Source organism: Mustela lutreola, chromosome 12 (genome assembly GCF_030435805.1).
Source record: "Mustela lutreola isolate mMusLut2 chromosome 12, mMusLut2.pri, whole genome shotgun sequence".
Lineage (NCBI taxonomy): Eukaryota > Metazoa > Chordata > Mammalia > Carnivora > Mustelidae > Mustela > Mustela lutreola.
The window spans coordinates 36,893,569-36,913,722 of NC_081301.1; the positions used below are offsets into that span (position 1 = coordinate 36,893,569).

At 55.4% G+C, this 20,154-nt stretch overlaps 1 protein-coding gene across 3 annotated transcripts in view; it reads left to right on the plus strand.

The window, feature by feature from the left end:
* The window catches only part of CNTFR (ciliary neurotrophic factor receptor), a 38,142-nt gene extending 21,987 nt beyond the window's left edge, over positions 1-16,155 (plus strand). For all 3 annotated transcript variants that reach the window (XM_059142135.1, XM_059142134.1, XM_059142136.1), the window contains 7 exons: positions 2,466-2,699; positions 9,637-9,754; positions 9,929-10,095; positions 11,306-11,469; positions 14,738-14,918; positions 15,336-15,504; positions 15,597-16,155. In XM_059142135.1, the coding sequence (XP_058998118.1) occupies positions 2,466-2,699; positions 9,637-9,754; positions 9,929-10,095; positions 11,306-11,469; positions 14,738-14,918; positions 15,336-15,504; position 15,597 (1,034 nt within the window). In that variant the 3' untranslated portion in view covers positions 15,598-16,155. The remainder of the gene's footprint in view (positions 1-2,465; positions 2,700-9,636; positions 9,755-9,928; positions 10,096-11,305; positions 11,470-14,737; positions 14,919-15,335; positions 15,505-15,596) is intronic.
* Positions 16,156-20,154: the final 3,999 nt, after the last annotated feature.

A 20,154-nucleotide genomic window follows, 5' to 3' on the forward strand; every position in this document is an offset into this window, starting at 1 on the left:
CACAGGTGTGAGGGAGCCATCAGCTCTGTCCTTCTGTGTTCTCCATGTCCATGACCTCATCCTGTCTCTGTCTCTCATCCTGGCTTCTAACAACCTTTTCACAGCTGATTCCTTTGGAGCATTTGTCACCGCGTCAAGGCCAAGAACCCCATCCTCCCCCTGCCGCTTGATTTAATTTCTGAAATGGACAGCACATCAGTAGGGGCACCCACAGGGCGGGACGAAAGCTGTCCAGAGACAAAGGATTAAATCATTGCCATCTCTGGAGCTGTTTCGTGACTGTGTATATTGCTGTTGTTGTGTTGTTGCAGCATTTGTGACAGTGTGTGTCTTATGTGATTGTCATGTCACGTTGCTCCCTCTGTCTCTGCACTGTGGCCTGTAGTTGCCTTCTGTCATTGCGTTGTCATGTTGTCCTTCCTGCCCTGCTCTCACATTGTTGGTTTGTCTTTGTTGTTGTGTTGTGTTTCTGTTTGCTTGGTGAGGCAGACAGGGTGACTTGGGAGGGTTAGCTCATTTGTTGTGTTGTTGGGTGGCTGTTTCCTCATCTTGTGGCTGTACCTGCCCCAGAGTATAAAGAACCACATCGGGTCCAAGTCAGTTCCGAGCTGCTGCTGGTCAGTGTTGACATGTTGCCGCTGGGACCGTGGTGGCCACACCCCCTCCCCTTCAGTCAGTTTTCAGCCTCCTCCTCAGGCAGCTGGATGCAGAGTTTGTTCTAGTGGGGGGGGAGCGGTGCAGAGAGGGGCTTGGCATGTTTCCTGGAAGCTCCAGGTTTTGACAGGGGAAGTTGGGGGGGTCTCAATGGCTAGGGCTGGTGGATTGGGGGAGCTCTATGGCTTGAGCCTTGGACACTGGGCCTCTGGTCAGGAGGAGGCCCCCTTTCAGTCTCTGGTCCAGCCTCACAGCTGTGGCCTCCAAGGCCCCCAGCCACCGCCCTTCCGCCGTTCATCCTTTGTTTGGCTGGTCCCAGGCCCCACAGATGAGTGGTCAAGGCTGGCTGGGATTCCTGCTTCCCTCTCCTCTGACAGGGGACAGGGACCGAGAGGCTCAGAGAGGGGCAAGACTGGAGGCAGGCAGCAGGGGAGAAAACTGACGCAGAGAGATCCTGGCTCAAGGAAGGGTGACAGAGGTAGCAGACAGGGACAGATGTTCCAGCACAGAGAAAAGCAGTACTGGGGAGGGGGCCCTGATGGAGGGAGGGGGTCGGCTGGTGACATAGGGGGATCCCTACCTCCTGCAGTCCTGGTGGTGTTAACAAGTCTAATTAAGAGGCCACTGGCCCAAGTTAATTGGCTCGTTAACAGGAATTGCCTCTGAAAATCCCCCAACTCAGCGGGGTGGCTCTCCGGAGGGGAGATGTAAGCAAGTGTTAACGAGGGATCCCGCAGCACCCCCCAGCTGTCCCCCTCCCACTTCGCTCTTCCCCTCCCATCCTCACTCCACAGATCTGGCCAAGACCAGGGAAGCATCTGTCCTTCCAGGCTTGGGGGGCAGGATGAGGAATGAGGAGATTAGATTCCCATCGCCCAGCTCTGCATGCCTGCCTCTCCTGCGTTGTCTGTAGATCAGTGTCTCCGATTTTCTGTGTCATATTCACCTCCCCCACCTAGGGCTGCCTCTCGACAGGTGCTCCCTCCCACCCTTCCACTCCAGTCTCCTGGGTTCAGTCCATCACGCCTGGGTTGCGGAGGCCAGGGCTGGGGTTTGCTTTTGGCTCTGACAGGCCCCTCCTGGGGGCAGGAGAGGAATGGTCAGAGAGCTCTCTGGCCCCAGCACTCCCCCGCACCCCTCCCAACCCCAGCAGTTCCTGTCTCACAAAGTTGATAGCTGCTAGGAGTTCTCTAGCCCTGGATCTCCCTGCTGCTGCTGCCCAAGCCCTGGATGGCTGAAGTGGGCAGGTTAGGGGCAGCTTGTCAGAGGGTCCAGAGTGGGAGGGAGAGAGGCAGGACAGGAGACAAAGATGGGGACAAGAGACAGAGAAAGGAGTCCAGAAGCAGGGCCCCTCAGCTCCAGCTTGCCTGGGTAGCAGATGTCAGTGATTGGGGCTGGGTCTGTAGGTGGCGAGAGGTTAGGGTCATGGGGGTCAAGAAAACTTTCTAAAGGACCTAGTGACTGGAGGTGAACTGGGTCTTCACTGAGATTTAACCCCTCCCAGCATTCAGTACACACTTTCTCCCACATACATACACACAGAAGATCACACCCCTTCACACACAAAATACCCAGACATGTGCGTGCGTGCACGCGTGCGTGCGCGCACACACACACACACAATTTGGAGACCCTCACAACCATGGAGAAATTTTACACACTCCTCATCTCCTGACACCCACCTCATCAGACACAAAGCCTATTGGCCTAGACTTCTCATCATAGGCTCTCATCTGCTCACATTCACTTGGTGGTGCTGGGCCAGGCTGTGACCTGTGACTCTTGCCCTATGCTCTCCCTGCCCCCAACAGAAGTACCCCACGTGCAGTACGAGCGCCTAGGTTCAGATGTGACTCTGCCATGTGGGACAGCAAACTGGGATGCAGCAGTGACTTGGAGGGTAAATGGGACAGACCTGGCCCCCGACCTGCTCAACGGCTCTCAGCTTGTTCTTCATGGCTTGGAACTGGGCCACAGCGGCCTCTATGCCTGCTTCCACCGTGATTCTTGGCACCTGCGCCACCAAGTCCTCCTACATGTGGGCTGTAAGTGTTGCTCCCAACCCCTCATCTGACCGCCTCCCCTCACCCCCGCCCCACACTAAAGAGGTTTGTCAGTGAGGCTTAGACCCTTGGCCCAGATCCAGTCCTCTTCCTTTGGGGCTGGGGATACTGCAGCACCCTGACCCTTGCCCTCTGATCCTTTCCTAACCTCTTCTGACCTCTGAGCCCACTGTTGCCCACAGAATCCAGACCCCCGGGCATTTTGCATGTGTATCTCCCCCACCACCCCCCAGTGATCTGTGAGATCCAGAAATCCTGTTCCCTCTGACAAGATGGGCAGAGGAGGGCTAGCAGGGCCGGATCCTTCTGGGGCCTGGGAAGGAGGAATTGTAGGGTCACAGCTCCCAGCTGGAGAGACCCTACTCTGTTGTGCGCTCTTACAGGGGCTGGCTATGCAGGTAGAGGAACAGGCACTCTGGGAGGCTCCAGGGAAGAAAGAACACTTCCTGGAGTGGGAGGTGCATGGAGATTGGGAGATTTGGAGGATACATTGACAAAGTCACCTCTGACAGACACACCTCTGACAGAGACCTAAGTGAAGCTGTAGGCCTCAGAGGCTGGGAGGGCATGGAAGGGCCACTTGTATTGGTGGTGGAAGGTATCTAAAGGAGAGGGTGGGGAAAATCAGGAGCCTAGAAGCTAGGGAGTGACACGAGCAGGGTCATCATGTCCTTAAGAGATCCTTCTCATGGTGGTGAAGAGAGACAGGTTGGATGGTGGCTGTGCGAGGGCAGGAAGGAAGCTGTTGCTGGATGCAGGGGAGATGATGAGGATTGGGCACCAGGGCGTGGAGTCGGGGCAGTTGAGAGGGGCTGGTTGGACCACCAGAAGTTGGTGGTGCGTTGGAGGTAGAGAGGGCAGGAGCGTAGAGAGCAGGGGAATCAAGACAGCTGGTGCTACCAATCACTGCAACAGAGGAAAGGTGGAAGGGTCTGTGGAGGAAAAGATGGTGTATTCTGGGGGCACCTGGGTGGCTCAGTCAGTTAAGCGTCTGACTTTGCTTTCAGCTCAGCTCAGGTCTTGCTCTCAGGGTCCTGAGTTCAGGCCCTGTGTTGGGCTCTGCATTGGGTGTGGAGTCTACTTTAAAAAAAAAAAAAAAAAAAAAAAGATAGTGTGTTCTGTTTGGACAGTAGTATGCAAGTCATCTTATTTCGGATTTCCCTAGAATCAGATCCTAAGATGAAGAGTGTGTATGCAAGTAGTTTATTTGTCAGGTGGCAGAAATACCATAAGGAAATGAGAAAGTGCTTGAAAAAGGAAGTTAAGGGGACCAATAAAGATGGAGTTATCCATTTATCTTCTGGGCAACTGCAGCTTTGCCCTGCAGGGACTCTGAGGGCCCAGGCAGGACATGGACCTGGGAGGTCTCCCCCCTGAGCAGTGAGGGAGATCAGAAGTTTACATACTGCTCATGTAACTCCTGCTCATCCTTGGTTGAAGGAGTCTCCTGGGGTGGGGGTGGGGATGCTTTAATTCCCCTACACTTTTGGCTTGATGCCTCAGCAGGCAATGCAGATTTTAATGACCAATGAAAGCTCTTAGGCACATAAATGCAGAAGAGGGCGGTAGGTATGGGCCAGGGATCTGCTAGGGCATCGCCAACATTTGCTGTAGATATGTTGGGTTGGGGTCCTCGGGGGACAGTGGGAGTTGATGGCTGTAGTCAGTGGATCTGAGGATCTGGGGCCTGGGCTGAGGATGAGATGAGAAAGGACATGGAGGGAGTAAGATGGCCAAGAGTAAGAACTCTCGGATGAGAAGAAAAGAGGACCCAGATCTGGGCCCTGAAGATCATCACTTTATAAAGGATTGATGGAGAGAGATGAGCCACAAAAAGAGATAAGAAGGAGCCAACAGGAAGATAGAAGGAAAAGTGAGTGAATGTGATTCAGAAGAAAGGTTTGGAGAAGTTGGAATGAGGAGCTTCTCAGTGTTGCTGAGGGTCAGCTGGACAGGCACCCACCAACAGAATATTCTGAAAAAAGTTCCATTTCTTTTTTCCTTGAGCCAAAGATTCACGTTTCTCTGGCCTCACCCCATATGGGGGATGCACCCCACTTTCTGAGGGTGGTTTCTTTATTCCCTGGGAGCTGCTGAGGGAAGGAGATACATGAGCAACCTGGGAGCAGGCCCTTTCCCTGTTGTCAGGAGACTGGCATGGACAGCATGAGAAATGTTAGACTGAAGGACTGCTCATGGTCATCCCCAAAACACTTACCCACTAGTGGGGGGTAGAGGAGGTGTGAAAATAGTTTTTTGTTTTTTTTTTTTAAGATTTTATTTATTTATTTGACAGACAGAGATCACAAGTAGGCAGAGAGGCAGGTAGAGAGAGAGAGGAAGGGAAGCAGGCTCCCTGCTGAGCAGAGAGCCCGATGTGGGGCTCAATCCCACGACCCTGAGACCATGACCCTGAGACCATGACCTAAGCTGAAGGCAGAGGCTTAACAACTGAGCCACCCAGGGGCCCTGAAATACGTTTTAATGGGGATATTCCTTTTCACACAGAAGAGCCTTCCTGTGTTTAAACTAGAAAGATAGCAATCATAGCCAAGTGTCTTAGTTGCAAGCCAGGGGTGGAATGACCCCTGTCGGCCAGCTTGAGAAATACGGGACCAACCTACCTGAGTTCTCCCGGGCCCACCACGACGTCTGTTGGAAGTGGAACACTCAGCCTAGCCCCATGTCCTTACACACAGAAAAGTGCCATGGAAAAAGCATGAGACCAATTTGACACCCCTCTTTTCTCGATTTGAGTCCTAGAAGTCCTTAGGATGGACAAGACTGGCCATAATGGCTAGAGCTTGGTGACCCTAGGCCGTATTCCTAATGACTTGATTTTTGAAAGGTCGTTGTAGGGAAATTGGGTCTAGAAGTGATGTCTGTGGTCTGTACCCACAGGACATGCCCACAGCTGCCCCGTTGTGACCAGAGGCCAGACCTTTTACAGTGCTGACCACTCCCAGGGCTCTGCCCGTCAGAGGAGAGCTGGCCATGAATTGGCTGTAGCATTAGTAACAGGTACTTATCTCTCATTACCTTATTTCCTTCTAAAGAGCTGGTCAGAGGAACAAGGGACGTTAATCATGATTGTCTCAGTCACTTTATATTAGTAACAAGAGACTGGGTTTGGCAACATTCAATATCAAATTATTCTTCTAGCCAGCACTCAGAGAATAGGACAGAGTTACCCCTGATTTGTGAGTCAAATTATTTAATATTTATCTGAAACATTTAAGATTTTCATGTTTCTATTTCCAGGGGAAACTGATCATAAAAATATCCTATTGAAAGTCCCCTTAACCAGACTGATCCCTGAACTGCTTTCTCCCAGTCCACCTTCCCACCCCCTCGCTGGTGGCTGCTCAGACAGGATGGTGAGAGGAGTGCCCACATCAGGAAACAGGATCACCTGCTTTCCTTCAGTAGCATCCTTCGGTTTACTAGACACTGCTGATACAGTGTCTTTCTGGTTTTAAGCTAAAACAAATCAGAGTGATTTACTGATTTGACATGGACAGTTCCTTGTCCAGTTTTTACATATTTGCATTTGACTGGTCAGGACAGGAACTTCAGAAACCCTGGTGCAGCGCTGCTTCCCCCTCAGCCCTGTTTGCTGAGAAGGAAAGAGCAGCTTGTGGATGAAGATGTCTGGGGGGAAAAAAGACAGGTGGGAGACAGGAGAGGGGCATCTGGGAAGCCAGGAGTTGGGGTGCCTTAAGAGATGTCATGGTATAAGGCTTTGATGCCAGACAGGAGGAGTGTGGGTGGGGCCCAGGCAGGGCTGGAGCTGGAAGGGTCACCCTGCCCCACCCAGCCTGAGCTGGCCTGGCCAGGGGTGTGGGCAGCCTGCCCCTCCTTCTCTCGGAGCCGCTGGGCAGGCCTTGTGCGTGCTGGGGGCTCCAGCCCAGGCGGGCTGGCGAGATGAGAGGAAAAACATGCGGTTTGGTGGGATGGACATGGAAAAACAAGCCAATTAGGAGGAAAACAAACAAACCCTGGGCCAGCGGGGGCACACGCACACACGCACACATGGCCCCGTGTGGGACCCAAGGATGTCCTGCCATAGGCTGCCACAGTCACTTGGGCATTTCAGGAGCCCCCAGAAGGGGCAGCTTGGGATGCCTGGGCATCCAGGAATATGTCTTTATGCCCAGAGAATGACCTGCGTAGGAGTTTTTGCTCACACACAGCCTCTAACATGTTCTCATGTGGTGGTCAGTTCATACGTGTGGACACACTTGGAATTCCAGGCACTTTCCCACACCCACAGTTTGAAAAATATGTTCAGGCTTCAGCTTCATCTCACATACAGTGTTTCAGGTATGGAGTCGTGCTGTTCCCTGTGTTCAGACATGATGGCGTACTTACACATATTCTCAGAATGCCTCAGCCCCTAGGCCGGACCCATCCAGGCGGTCCTGAGATCAAACAGCCCGCCCAGAGTCCCACACAAATGCAGTCTGCAGTCACACACAGCCAATCGCACGGTTACACGCTTGCCCAGGATTTTAGTCACATGCATGAAGCCTCTCAGAGTTACCAGACAGCCTCACAATTGCCATGTCTTAAAAGCAGCTTCTTCCCCATCTTGCAGCCCACTCATAACAGGCCTGATCGCACACTGTCCCACAACCTCACACTTGGTCTCTCACAGCACCCCTACCTCCACCCACCCGGCCCCTCAGCTGGGCTCCAGCTGCAGCAAGTCACTCCTTTTCTTCCTTTCTTTGTTTTTCTTTCCTCCTTTTCCCTCTGAGAAACCTGGTCCCTGTCAGGAAACCCAAGCCCTTCCCTACTCAGGGCCCAAGGCCAGGCAGGAGTAGCCAGATGAGAGACAGAGCCCTGCCTGGCCCCCTGGTCCCCCATGACCTGCCCAGTCAGAGAGAGGAATTGGTTTGAGGAGGAAGCTGGTCTTATGGGAGAGGATGGTCATGGGGGAATGGAGGGGACTGGTCAGTGGGAGGCTGGCTGGTAGAGGGGGCAGGCCTGTGAGTCCAGTGCCTTGGCCCGCTCTGCCCTGCAGAGAGTCCCAGGCAGCAAGGAGCTGACTCTGCAGCCTTTAGTACCCACCCCACCCCCAGCACTCTTCTCCTTTGAAGCTGGGGGCAAGGGGGGGTGGTGGCAGGAGGGGGAGTGGAGGCTTCTCAGCCGACCTCAGAATGTCCTTTTCTCCTGGGGTGGCTGCCAACTCTGGCCTGGCCTGCAGGCCCCCACAAGGCACTTCCTGTGTCCTTGACCATCCCCCACCCCACCCTCATGCCTCTGTGTCCCTGGGCAGTTAGGGAAGGGATATGAGAGGCACACAGGATGAACATGGAACAGACACAAGATGGACACAGAGCCAGGAAGGCTCCCCAGGGGAGGCAGACAGCAGTGGATAGAATGCAGGTTGCCCCTTGTGGGGGTCTCAGCTGGGCTCTAGCAATCCCTGCAGGCCTGGGGCATAGAGCCACACCTTTGCCCACAGCGTAGCCCACTCTAGCTGTTACATACACCCAAGCTTCCCGGATGCCTCTCTGACCCTCTCATCTCTCCTGCTGCAAAGCCAGATTGGGCCCTGGGGGTTCAGCCCCGATACACATACACTTCCCACACACTGGACATGTACGTGCAATCAGAGTCACAGTCACGTGTACACTGTGGATGAAAGCCCACAGTTCCCCATGTGTCACCATGGCCACTCGACAAGCATAGACATGTACTCCCCCTTTCACAGTCCCTGGCTTATTGAACTGCCCCCCTCCCATTTCCTGTCCACCTGTCAGGCAGAGGGTGGGGCGGCGGGGGAGGGGGACCTAGGAGGGAGGTGTCAGTGTCCCTGGAGCCACTGACGGACATTCCTTGCCTGGGTCAGATCACAGAAGCTGCCTCCTTCCAGGAACCTGAGCCGCCTGTCCTCACGCCTTATCCAATGCCTGAGTGTGGGACAGCTGGGCTGAGTGCTCACAGCAGCAAGAAATGTGGTTGGATAGCAGAAAGGACTTCCCAAGTGTGTGTACATGTGGTCATGTAGGTGGGGAGGTAGCCCCATCCTAGGGTTGAGTCTCAGCCCTGGCTTGCTGTGTGACTCCAGGCGGGTCTCCATCTCTCTCTGGGACTCCGCACTCTAGATTGCAGGCTGCTGCTACCCTGCTAACCAAGTAAGGGGCTTCCTCAGGGGTCTGTGATGGCGGAGCTGGGAGCTAGGGCTTGGGTGAGGTATGCAGCAAGGGAACAATAGCTTCCTCTCAGTACGCATGTGCACACACGTGCAGTCAGTCATACATGGACACACAGTCTGAGCCGTGCCCTAGATACTCCTGTGTATGTATCTACATTCCGTTATGGGTCATTGATGTCACAGAGACACGTGTAACACATGCACCCACGCATGTAGACACCTAGCCGCCCAATGTGGCTGTTCCTGGAGAACCACCGGGCTTGGCCTCATGTTTCTTAATCTCTACTGGGGGAAGCCTAGGATGACTTCTCCAGGGAGTGCACTCAGATTATTCTAGCAACCGGAGGACCCAGTCAGGACACCCCCTCCCCCCACCCTGCAGCCTCCGTTGCAAAGTTTTTCTTTGTGAATGGACACAACGTGTCAGGAGATGTGGGGCTGGGGCCGATTCCCCCAGACATCACCTCCGTCCTGTGATTGATGAGTTGAGGCCTGCAGCCCCCTGTTCCCCGCAGTTCCCGCCTCCATTGAGCAGGTGGGGGGGGCTCCCTCTTCATATAACCCTTGTTTTTCTTTAATTAAACATCTGGCTCTCTGCGGCCTGGGAAGCCTCAGGCCCTCGCTGACAGCCACCCCTCCCCAACCTCTGGCATTGCTGATGGGTTGAAGGGGGAGAGCTGGAGTTCTGGGGCCCACCTGTCCCCACACTAGTGCAGGGGACTAGGGGTTCCTGACCATGCTGTGCTCACCCCTCAGTGCCGCCGCGGGAGCCCGTGCTCAGTTGCCGTTCCAACACTTACCCCAAGGGCTTCTACTGCAGCTGGCATCTGCCTACCCCTACCTACATCCCCAACACCTTCAATGTGACTGTGCTGTGAGTAGACTTGCCTGTGACCCTGTTCCACCCCTGACCTCTCACCTCTCCTCCAGCCACCCACCGTGCCCTCAGTCCAGACCCTAGCCCAGCCTTGGGCTTGACCTTCCCCCAACCTCTGCCGCACTTGACCCCTGATGTTGGTAACAGTGTCTGGGCCTCACCCTTCCCCAGGCACGGCTCCAAAATCATGGTCTGTGAGAAGGACCCAGCCCTCAAGAACCGCTGCCACATCCGCTACATGCACCTGTTCTCCACCATCAAGTACAAGGTCTCGATAAGTGTCAGCAATGCCCTGGGCCACAATGCTACAGCTATCACCTTCGACGAGTTCACCATTGGTGCGTGGGGTGGGGTTGGTCCCTGAAGCACACTCCGGTGGGAGTGTGTAAGTGGATGTGTGCCAGAGTTGTGTGTGAGCACCGGGAGGGATGTTCACATGTGTGCATGGTATGTGTGGCCCACACAGACATATGTTCATGGCATGTATAGACCTGTGAACATTGGCGTGAACGTCCTTTACCTGCATGGGCCAAGAGACCTTTCCAGCAGCTCTTCCCATCATCTCTCTGGCTCCCAGAGCATATAGGAGGGGGAGGGGGGCAGGCTGGGCCAGACCCTTGTGCAGCTGCAGCCTCCCCCCCACCCCACGCTAATGGCTTCCTTACGGCTTGTGATGAATGAGGTGTCAGAACAGGAGACAGGACTGGGACAGATACCGCCCTCACCCCACCCCCATCCCCACCAGACCCCTTGCCTGCTGCTGCCCCATCCCAGCCAGACCCCTTGCCTGCTGCTGCCCCATCCCAGCCAGATCCCTAGCCTTCCCCTACTCCATCCCCACCAGACCCCTTGCCTGCTCCCCCCCCACAGCCAGACCCCTTCCCCTACCCCATCCCAGCCAGACCCCTTGCCTGCTGCTGCCCCATCCCAGCCAGACCCTCATGGCTGGGTCCCCCAGACTGTTTCTACATGAGCTGGGCCCTTAGACTCCCATCATGTTCTCAGCCTACTTCCAACCCATATCTGCCACAATTGTGGACTATCTCTTAACCTTGACCAGCTTCAAGAGCAGTTTTGAGCCCAGGCTCTTCCCGGGGAACAGTGTATCTCAGTTTGGAACTGGAAGAGTTGAGGTGAAAAGCCAAGCTTGAGAGGAGTGTATGATGCTGGTGCAGGAGGGGGTGACCCAGGGGACAATGGAGGCAATGCTGGTAATGGTGGAGCCATCCTATAGACTCAGTAATTGGGATGCTGGTCATTATTAGCATGGGGTTGGGATGATGGGATGAAATTTGGGATATCGCTATCATGAGCTGGTGACAGTGACTGTAGTGACAGTCCTTGGTGGTGACAGGCATGTGAGAGGTGGAAATAATGAGATGGTTGTTAATGGTAGTTGCCAGAACTGACAGCAGAGAAGAGAGGTGGCCACTGTGACAACTAGGACGGTGGTTGGCAATGTAAGATGGTGGACATAGCGACTGGAGTTGACAAAGTGGGGTCATTCCCAGCAATTAGTGAGATAATGAAGCTGTGTTGCCTTAACAGTGAAGCCTGACCCTCCAGAAAATGTGGTAGCCCGACCAGTACCCAGCAACCCTCGCCGGCTGGAGGTGACTTGGCAGACCCCTTCGACCTGGCCTGACCCTGAGTCCTTTCCTCTCAAGTTCTTTCTGCGCTACCGACCCCTCATCCTGGACCAGTGGCAGCATGTGAGTGTGTGCCCTCCTCACATCCCAAGCACCTGAGTCAGAGCCGCATGGCACGGGAGGGGTCCATACACCAGTATCAGCAGGCCGCTGTTCCAGTGTGAAGACTGGGCGCAGCCAGAGAGACTTTGTTTCCTTGGGGAGAAGGGAACAGATGGGCCTGGAAGGATGGATGGGACTCAGGAAGGTATCCTGATCTGAAGCCCTAAAGGGTTCCCTGTGATGTCCATGAGTGTGATGAGAACACATCTGTTTTTGTGGCTCCCAGGGTAATGGGGAGAAATCCCAGAAGGGAGATGGCAGACAGGACAGGTGGGATTTTCCTTTCCTTAATTCTGGCTCTCAGCCCTGATCAGGCCTCTCCCTCTTAGACTCTGGCCCAGGCTGTGGGCCTCTACTGGACACAAAGGGCATTACATCTCTGTCCTCAAGGATTCACAGGCTCAAGGGTTCAGGGGGTCAAAATCAGGCAGTGGTGTCAAACTTGTTCCATGGTATGGGTTCAGGCCATGACTAGTGTCACGGCCCAAAGTCAGATGTTACTGAGGGGTCCGCTCAAGTTTATAGGTCGGAAGGTATCCCAGGCCAGGAATGGAGCAGTCTGGGGTCAGCCTGTGGTCTGGGATGTTACTCAAGCTATAGTCGTTCTGAGGGGCATCCAGGTGTTTGGGGCCGACTTAGCGTTCCCTCTCCTTGGCAGCCCTAGGCCCATAGTGCTGCAGGCTCTCTTTCTGGCCCGTGAGGTCTGTTGGCTAGGAGTGGGGCTATGAGGGTGCTCTGTAGGCTAACCCAGGCTGGTACTCAGGGATCAACCCACCCACTGGGCTCCAGTCCCATCTCCTCACGCCCCCCTTCCAGCTACCCTTTAAAGTACGTAATTTGATTCCAGGGTGCCTGTCCGGGTTGTAGGCCTGGCCCCCACAAAGGCTGCTCACATGTTCTCTGACGGAGTCCGGAGTCCCTTCAGCCTGGCCAGCTGCCCGCGCCTAATGCATTGCTAATAACCAGGGTCTAGTTTCACAAGCCCCCCTCCCCTGCTAACGAGCTACAGGCAGCAGCCCCGCGCATCGCAGCGCACACGCCTCGCGGTGGACCTGGCGTGCCGCCCACCACACACACGGGAACATGCACACGTACACGTGGTTCCCAGCAGCAACCATGCTCCATACATGTATGTGACTAACATGCCAAGAGCACACACTGAAGGACTTCCCCCATACCGATGTGAGCCACGCAGAGTATGAGGACTCTGTGGTAAGAGCATGTATGGCCGCTGGCGTGCTTGCCCTGTTCCATAGCTTGTTGGCATTACAGTTGGCTCGATTTATGGCTCTTTTGAACTTGACTTTCACTCTGAATAGAATCTACTCTGCTGGATCCTTTACGTTGGAGAGAAGCAGGTGTATGATCGGGAGCGGGTATAGAGAGGAGAGCAGAGGAAAACATCACTGGATTTTCAGAGGGAAATGAGAGCTGTAGGCCAGGATGAATAGGAATGGGTACCATGAGGTCTGGCAGGGGCTTTCTCAGCATGGACAAGGCGGGGCAAGTACTGGGACCCAGCATGGGTTCCCTGCATCTTCTGCTCTGGCCTGACTCAGCAGGGAGGCTGGAGGGCGGGTGTGACATGTGCCACGGCAGACTGAAGGGAGGACTCTGAGGCAGATGCCAGCTACCAGAGAATTCCTGCCAAGTGAGGAGCCATTCTCTTAAGGGTGTGGATTAAGGGATCAGTGACAACCTAGCAAGAAGGGCTGGAGGCTAGGGGATATGGCTGCCAGGAAAGCACTGGACTCCTGGGCCACGTTTCTAGCAGTGTATGGTGCCCACCATAAGCCCACCAATGAGGTGCTAATTTGATCTGTTCTCCATAGCTCTCTCTGTGTCTACTCAGCCAGAGGTGATCTTTGGAGGGCTAAATGGTATACGGAACCAGAGGAGGAACTGGGACCCAACTTCAGGGTGGCGAGAGTCTGTGGGGTCCCTCGATCTTCCAGAGCTGGGAGTAGGACTGACTGAGCCCAGGTCTGGGCCCTAAATGACTTTCACCCTGACCCTGACCTTTACCAGTGTCTCCTCCTCTAGGCCACAGATGGGAGCGGGAGGGGGCAGGTTATTGGAGGGGCTTCCTTAGACCCATCTTCACACACGTGAATACACACACACACACATGCATTCTTGTACTCTCAGCCTGTCAGGTGGGTAGCCTAGACCCCAGTGTTCCGGGAAGGGAGATTGGAACAGGGACCAAGAAAGCCCTGAAGCCAGACGTGGCCCAGAGCAGCCCCCTCCTCCGCCCCTGCCGGCTGCCCCTGTTTACGAGGAGGCTTAATGAGGCAGCGGGTGCCGCTGAGATGAACCAGAGCCCAGCCTGGGACTGGGAGGGGCGCCGGATAGGCAGGCCAGCCCGAAGGGTGGGGGAGACCAGCAGAACAGGGCTGGCCCAGGCGGGGGTGGGGTGGTGATGCCTCTAGGAGGAAATGGAGCAGCTGTCCTGCTGTCCAGCAGCTTGGGAACTGCCCCCCCCAACCCTTCTGCCTCAGACAGGGTGATTACCGTACTGTGGCCTTCCCGAGGGAGAAGCCTAGTTGGGGCCAGGCTGGTGGGCGTATGGGGCATCTGGGAAGCCAGGCTCTAAGCTAGAACCCATGATGACAACAGAGCTGGCCGAAGTGTGTTAGGTGCTTCCCATGCGCCTGAGTCCTCACCCTACTCCTGTGAGGTAGGTCAGGAATGCCATTTTATAGATCAGGCCAGCAAGGCATGGGGAGCTTAATTTACTTGGTCACCTGGCTGAGAGGGGACAGAGCTAAAACCTGGACTCAGGCAGCCTAGCTCCCCATCTGTATTTACAACCTTTCTTCTAAGCACATCACCAGCTCCTCTCTTACCCTGTTACTCTTGTCACCTCCAGGCCGAGACAGATCAGGGCTCAGGCTGGGCACTGGGAGGGAGCTGGGATGACAGCAGGGTGAGACATTGAGCAAAGTCCTGCTTCTCTTCCCCCGGGGGTGCTCCTGGTCTCCTAAAAGATTTTCTTACTCTCCTTCAGGATGCTCTTCCTTCCCTCGGGGTCTCTTCCCCAAGATTTCTTTACCCGCCTTCGGGAATATTCTCGATACCCTCTTTCTCCCTCCGGGGGCAGCTCTCTTTTCCTCCAGTAGGGGGATTTTCACTCTTTTCTCCCCAGAAGTGTTCTCAGTTCCTCTGGGGGTACCTCACTCTCCTGACCCCCAGGGCTCCCCACCCCCATCCTGTGGTCTGGCTGCAGGTAGAGCTGTCAGATGGCACAACGCACACCATCACAGATGCCTATGCTGGGAAGGAGTACATCATCCAGGTGGCGGCCAAGGACAATGAGATTGGGACATGGAGTGACTGGAGCGTGGCCGCTCATGCCACACCCTGGACTGAGGAGCCACGACACCTCACCACTGAGGCCCAGGCCCCGGGTAAGCACCCCCTCGCCCTCATTCCCCCAGGGGGCCTGTGCTATTGCCTGGCTTTATCTCCCACCTTCCAAATCCTCCCAGGACTTAGAGTCTGAGAGCCTCTGCCCCAGGCACTCTGCGGGCTGCCACACTCCTGTCTGTCTGTCCTACCGAAGCTGGTCCTGGTCCTGGTCCTTGCTGTCTGGTCATTCTTGGTAGGGGCCATCAGGTGGAAGGGTCATCTGAGAGCCATGGGGAAGCAAGATCTGCCTGGTGGGTGAGGCAGGACATGTCTGAGAGAGGAAGCAGGGGCTGTCTGATGGGGGAGGCAGTACTTGCCTAACACAGGGAGCAGGAACAGTGTGCTTCATGAATCCCCCAGACCTGGGATTGGACTGTAGCCCCGGCCCGGCCCTGAGTTCCCTCCATGTTCCCCAGAGACCACGACCAGCACCACCAGCTCACTGGCACCCCCACCCACCACGAAGATTTGTGACCCTGGGGAGCTGGGCAGCGGCGGAGGACCCTCAGCACCCTTCTTGATCAGTGTCCCTGTAACTCTGGCCCTGGCTGCCGCTGCCGCCACTGCCAACAGTCTTCTGATCTGGTAAGTCAGGTGAGGCTGGGTGGTAGAGGGGAGCCTGAGGGGACCCCCCATCCCACCCTCATCCCTCACAGCCCCCTGCCCTGTCTCCCCAGAGCCCGGCATCCCGTGAGGACATGCCAGCGCACCTGCAGAGGAGCAGGAGGCCGGAGCTGAGCCCGCAGACTCCAGTTTCTATTTTGCACACGGGCAGGAGGACCTTCTGCATTCTCTTCAAACATAATTTGTAGAGACCCCGGCAGGCCCGGGCCTGCCACCCCCTAGCCCTGCCACACCATGTTGGCCCTCCTTGGTCCCTCAGGGGAGGAGGACCCCGCAGCTAACCCACCCACCAAAGACCCCCCCACCCCAACCCCTCGGCTGGACCCTCCAATGCCAGCGACTCCCAGGAGCCCTTGGGGGGGGTCTGAGGGGAGCCCCTCATATCCATAATTTCTCCTCCTGCCCTAGCCTCCTGTTTGTCCCAGGGTCTCTGTTGCCACCATCAGATTATAAGCTCCTGACGCTGGGGGGGCCCAGCCATCCCCCTCCCCCCAGCACCCACACTTTTCACTCCCCAACCTGTGCCCGTTTTGTATGACCCTCCCCTTTCCCTGCTCCCACCCCGCAGTATTTAATGCCCTGTCAGTCCCTTCTAGTCTGACTCAATGGTAACTTGCTGTATTTGAATTTTTTATAGATGTATATACAGGGGTGGGAGGGTGGGGGGTTCTCATTAAACGTCACCATTTCATGAGTCCTTGAACCAGACCCATTTGGGGAGGGTATCCTTCTTCCAAGGATCCCTCTTAAGGCCTGGAGGAGGGAAGAAATTCTGCTTAGCGACAACTCTTTCCACAGAGATGGGGACAGGCAGTATTGCCCTCAGACAGGTGTGTCTGGAGGTGGGGGCTTTCTGCTGCTTTGGAGGATAGGGTTTCCTGGAGGCCAGAGGCAGAGTTGTGGGGGATGAGGGGTCCCAGTGAGGCAGGTCCCACGTGGGGATGTCCAGTCAGTCCTGGAGGCTGCTAAATCCTGACAGGGAAAGGCCCGTCAAGGATCATCTCCGAAGCTGGCCTCCAAGAAAGCCTTGGCTTTACCCATGGGGGCAGAGATACAAGAAGGCGAGAAGGCTGGACTTCATCCTTGGGGTACGAGGGGGTGGCCATCCCTGTTATGCAGCTCAGACTTAGGGGCTCTAGCAGGTTAGGCCTAGGGCTCAGCTAGGCTATGAGGCTTGGGTGCAGAGTATACTGGGCCTGGGCGGGGCGGGAGGCTGCCTGAAGAAGGCCACTTGGAATGCGACTAGGGACTGGACCTGTGCTGCAGGACTGGAAATGTGGGATACAAGATTGACCCCAGGGTTAGATAAGAGTTGAGACTCCAGGTGAGTGGGAGAGGAGCAGGCTTTGGTTTTCCAGGGTGCCCAGTCTGAGGTCTAGCTCTATACCCTCCCCACACCCTTCTAGTCCTCAAAATGGGATTCCAAAGCCCCTTCGGTTTCTCCTCAGAGGAGGGGCCTGTGGCTCTGTGCCAGCCCCCTTCTGCCCCTGCTCAGGTCCAGCCCCTTGTAGAAGCCGCTGCAGCTTCTACCATGGTGGGGGGCCACTGCAGCTCCTTAGCTGTGGATGCCTCTGGCCTGGGGGTGGGAGCAAAGGGTTAGACCAGAGCCCCAACCTGGGGAGCCAGGCTCGGCCTTGCTCTGGGTGTCTGGGACGAGAGAGATGAATCAGAGGCACGAATACACGGACATCGGTGCACGGTCCCCACAGCAGGTGCTGAGTGCCACACCTGCAGTAAGCCACTCATCCCATGACTACACACATGCGTGTGCGTGCACACACACAGACACACACACACCCCCCAAGTAAAACCCTTTACTTCAGACCAGGGTCAGAAAATGGACTTTGCTTGCTGGTCTCATAGGCCTGCATGGGATCATGCTCCCAGGAGGAGGGATCCGTGTTGCCTCACACACTGACGAGTTACCCCTGGATAGGGCTTGGAGCTGGGGAAGGGGCTCAGAGTGAAGGTGGCTGGCTCTCTTCCAGGCCAGACACTACAGGAGGAGATGGTGTGTTCCAGGTGGGAGATCTTGTGGAAAACAAAGGCCTGATGTCAGGATAGAGGGGCCTGTGGCTTTTCAGGCTGAGTAGCCTCAGCTGTGGGAATACATGACTCTAATTGCAGGAAGAGGCTCCCAGCATGGACATACTGAGAAGTGGCTGTGGACCCACCCCTGAGCCCTGCACCCCTAATTTGCCTGTTTATCTGGTTTCTGGGAGATGTAGGTTGAGCCTGAACCTGTATTCCAGGTTCCTGGGAATAGGGGCCACCAACTCTTGCGAAAGACATTGTATTCCTGGGGTGGGTCTGAGCCTACCCCTTCCCTGTCCTCATGGTAGTGTAGCTAAAGTTCAGAGGTCTCCGGCCTGTGCTGCCTTCCTGCCTTGAGTGACTTGGTCAGCCCTGACCCACCCACCGCCCACCCAGGGCTTGGGCATCAGCAATCTGGCCTCTATTAGCAACATGGGAAAGCAATTATGTAGGGTCTGGGGAGGGGAAAGAAGGAAGGGGGCCTGCTCGTGCCTGAGAGGCCAACAGAGAGGACTGAGGTATCTCCCTGCCCCCAACCTCAAGAGAGAGACCCAGCCTTGTTCAAAGTGCCAAGGTGGTTGGAGGGTCTGTCATTGCCTCTGACAGGCCTGGGCTGGGAGGTGGTCGTTCCTCTTTGAGAGTCTTAACCCTCAACCTCACAGAGGCTGCTCGCTTTGAGGGCTGGTCTTAAAGAGTGCTGTCTGCTGCTGCCTCCAAGTATTGTCTCTCCATGTCATTATTTCCCATGGTGGTTCTGGGGAGCTGGGGTAAGTATAGACATCAATTCTTAAAGCTAAATCAGATCTCACAAAACTGCTGAGGGGGGCTGCCGGGGTGGCTTGGATCCCAGGCCCAATGTGTATGTTGGCTCAGCTTTTCAGCTCACTAGTTCTCTTTGCTCCCCCAAGGGGCACTGGAGATGGGGACCTGCCTCTATGCCCCATTCTTACAAGGCTAACTTGTTGCTGCCCCCATCCTCTTACTGCGCATTTCCAGCAGTTTGTCCCATTCCTATCTCCGACCATGTCTTTGTCCTGGTTCCTATCCTGTATTTCTCTATCTCTATCCTGTCTCCTTCTCTGTGTATGTCTCTAACTCCTATCTCTGTCTCCAACCCTGTCTGTCTCTCTGTGTCTCCTCCCTGTCTCTTACTCTTGCCTTTTCTGTCTTCCTCTGTCTCTGTGTGTCTTTCCCCAGCTCAGTCTCTTTGTGTCTCTCTGGCTCTGCATGGATCTCCACCCCATTTCTGTGTCTCTGTTCCTCTTCCCTGACTCTGTCAGCCCCTTCTCTCTCTTTGCCTCCCTCTTTGTGCTCCTGCCCTGGTCCAGACCCCGGCCTGTGGCCACTGTGCCTCTTTGGCCTGAGCTGGGGACTGTCCTGGCTTCTGCTGCCCCCTCTCGGCCACCTGCCTGCCCTTCATTCCTGCTCTGGGTCCCATGGGCTAATCTGATCGTTGACACACCCCACCTCTGCCTTCCAGCAGCCAGCCAGGAGAGGAGGGTTGTTGGGAGACAGTAGGCAGGAATTCCTCTGGGGCAGCCTCCAGGCCTGGAACTCCCCAGAGCCAGTGGGTAAGCTCATTAACTCCCTAGACTGGGACTCCGGAGAAGTTCATCTTACACGGAAAGGATGAGAAAAGCTTTGGGTGTAATCCTCACACCCTTCCCTTCTCAGAGGAGGGCAGAGAGGAAGGAGATCTGAGGAGGCAAGTCTGATGGAGCCAGCATTGGGAGAGGCTGGAGGAGAACTTTTCTGACAGGGGTACTCCAATGGGGAAGGGCTAACCTGAAGGTAAGTGGGCCAGTGTGACAGGATTAGTCTGAGAGGAGGCTGGTCTGGGACATGCTGCTGTAGAGATCTCTGTTGGAAGGGCCAATCTGAGGGGGTAGATTAATCAAGAGAGCTGCTAAAGAGTCCTGTCTGAGGAGAGACCACTCTGAATGCACACAGGTCTGAGAACAGGACCACCAACTAGTCTTAGTTTGCCTAGGACTCTCTCAGTTCTAGCACTGAATATATCAAGTCTTGGGAAATCCCTTGGTCTCAGGGAAACTGAGACTGTTGGTCACCTATTTGAGAAGGCCTTGCCTAACAGTGCTGGACTGATGGGAAAGTCGATCTGAGGGCGCATGGATCTGAGGGGGCCTGGTTTGACAGTGCCAGTCTGTGGGGAGAGGCTGTTTAGGGCTAGAAGCTTCTTTGGCCAGGAACCAGGCCTGTAAGGGAGTGGATAATTAGGATCCTTCCAGAAGAGCAGTGGCTAGGGGAGTGGCCACCAGGGGGCAGAGCAAGCTCTCAGGAGAATCAAAGGCAAAGGCCCCAGAGAGGGGAGCCAAACAGTGCGGAGCTGAGCGCAAAGTGTACCTTCAGACCTTCAGTATCGTGTGTCACGGGCCATCACCTGCAAGTTTGTGGTGAGGGTATACAACCACAGAGTTGTGGTTTTGTGTGATTAGGTGACCAGGGGCACATCTGTGGTATGTTAGCGTGTAGCCTGTGATGCAGAGGGCGTCTCATGTGGTGGTGGCTGAGGCCTTACCTGTGGCTGTAGGGAAGGGAGCAAGAGCACCCTCAGGA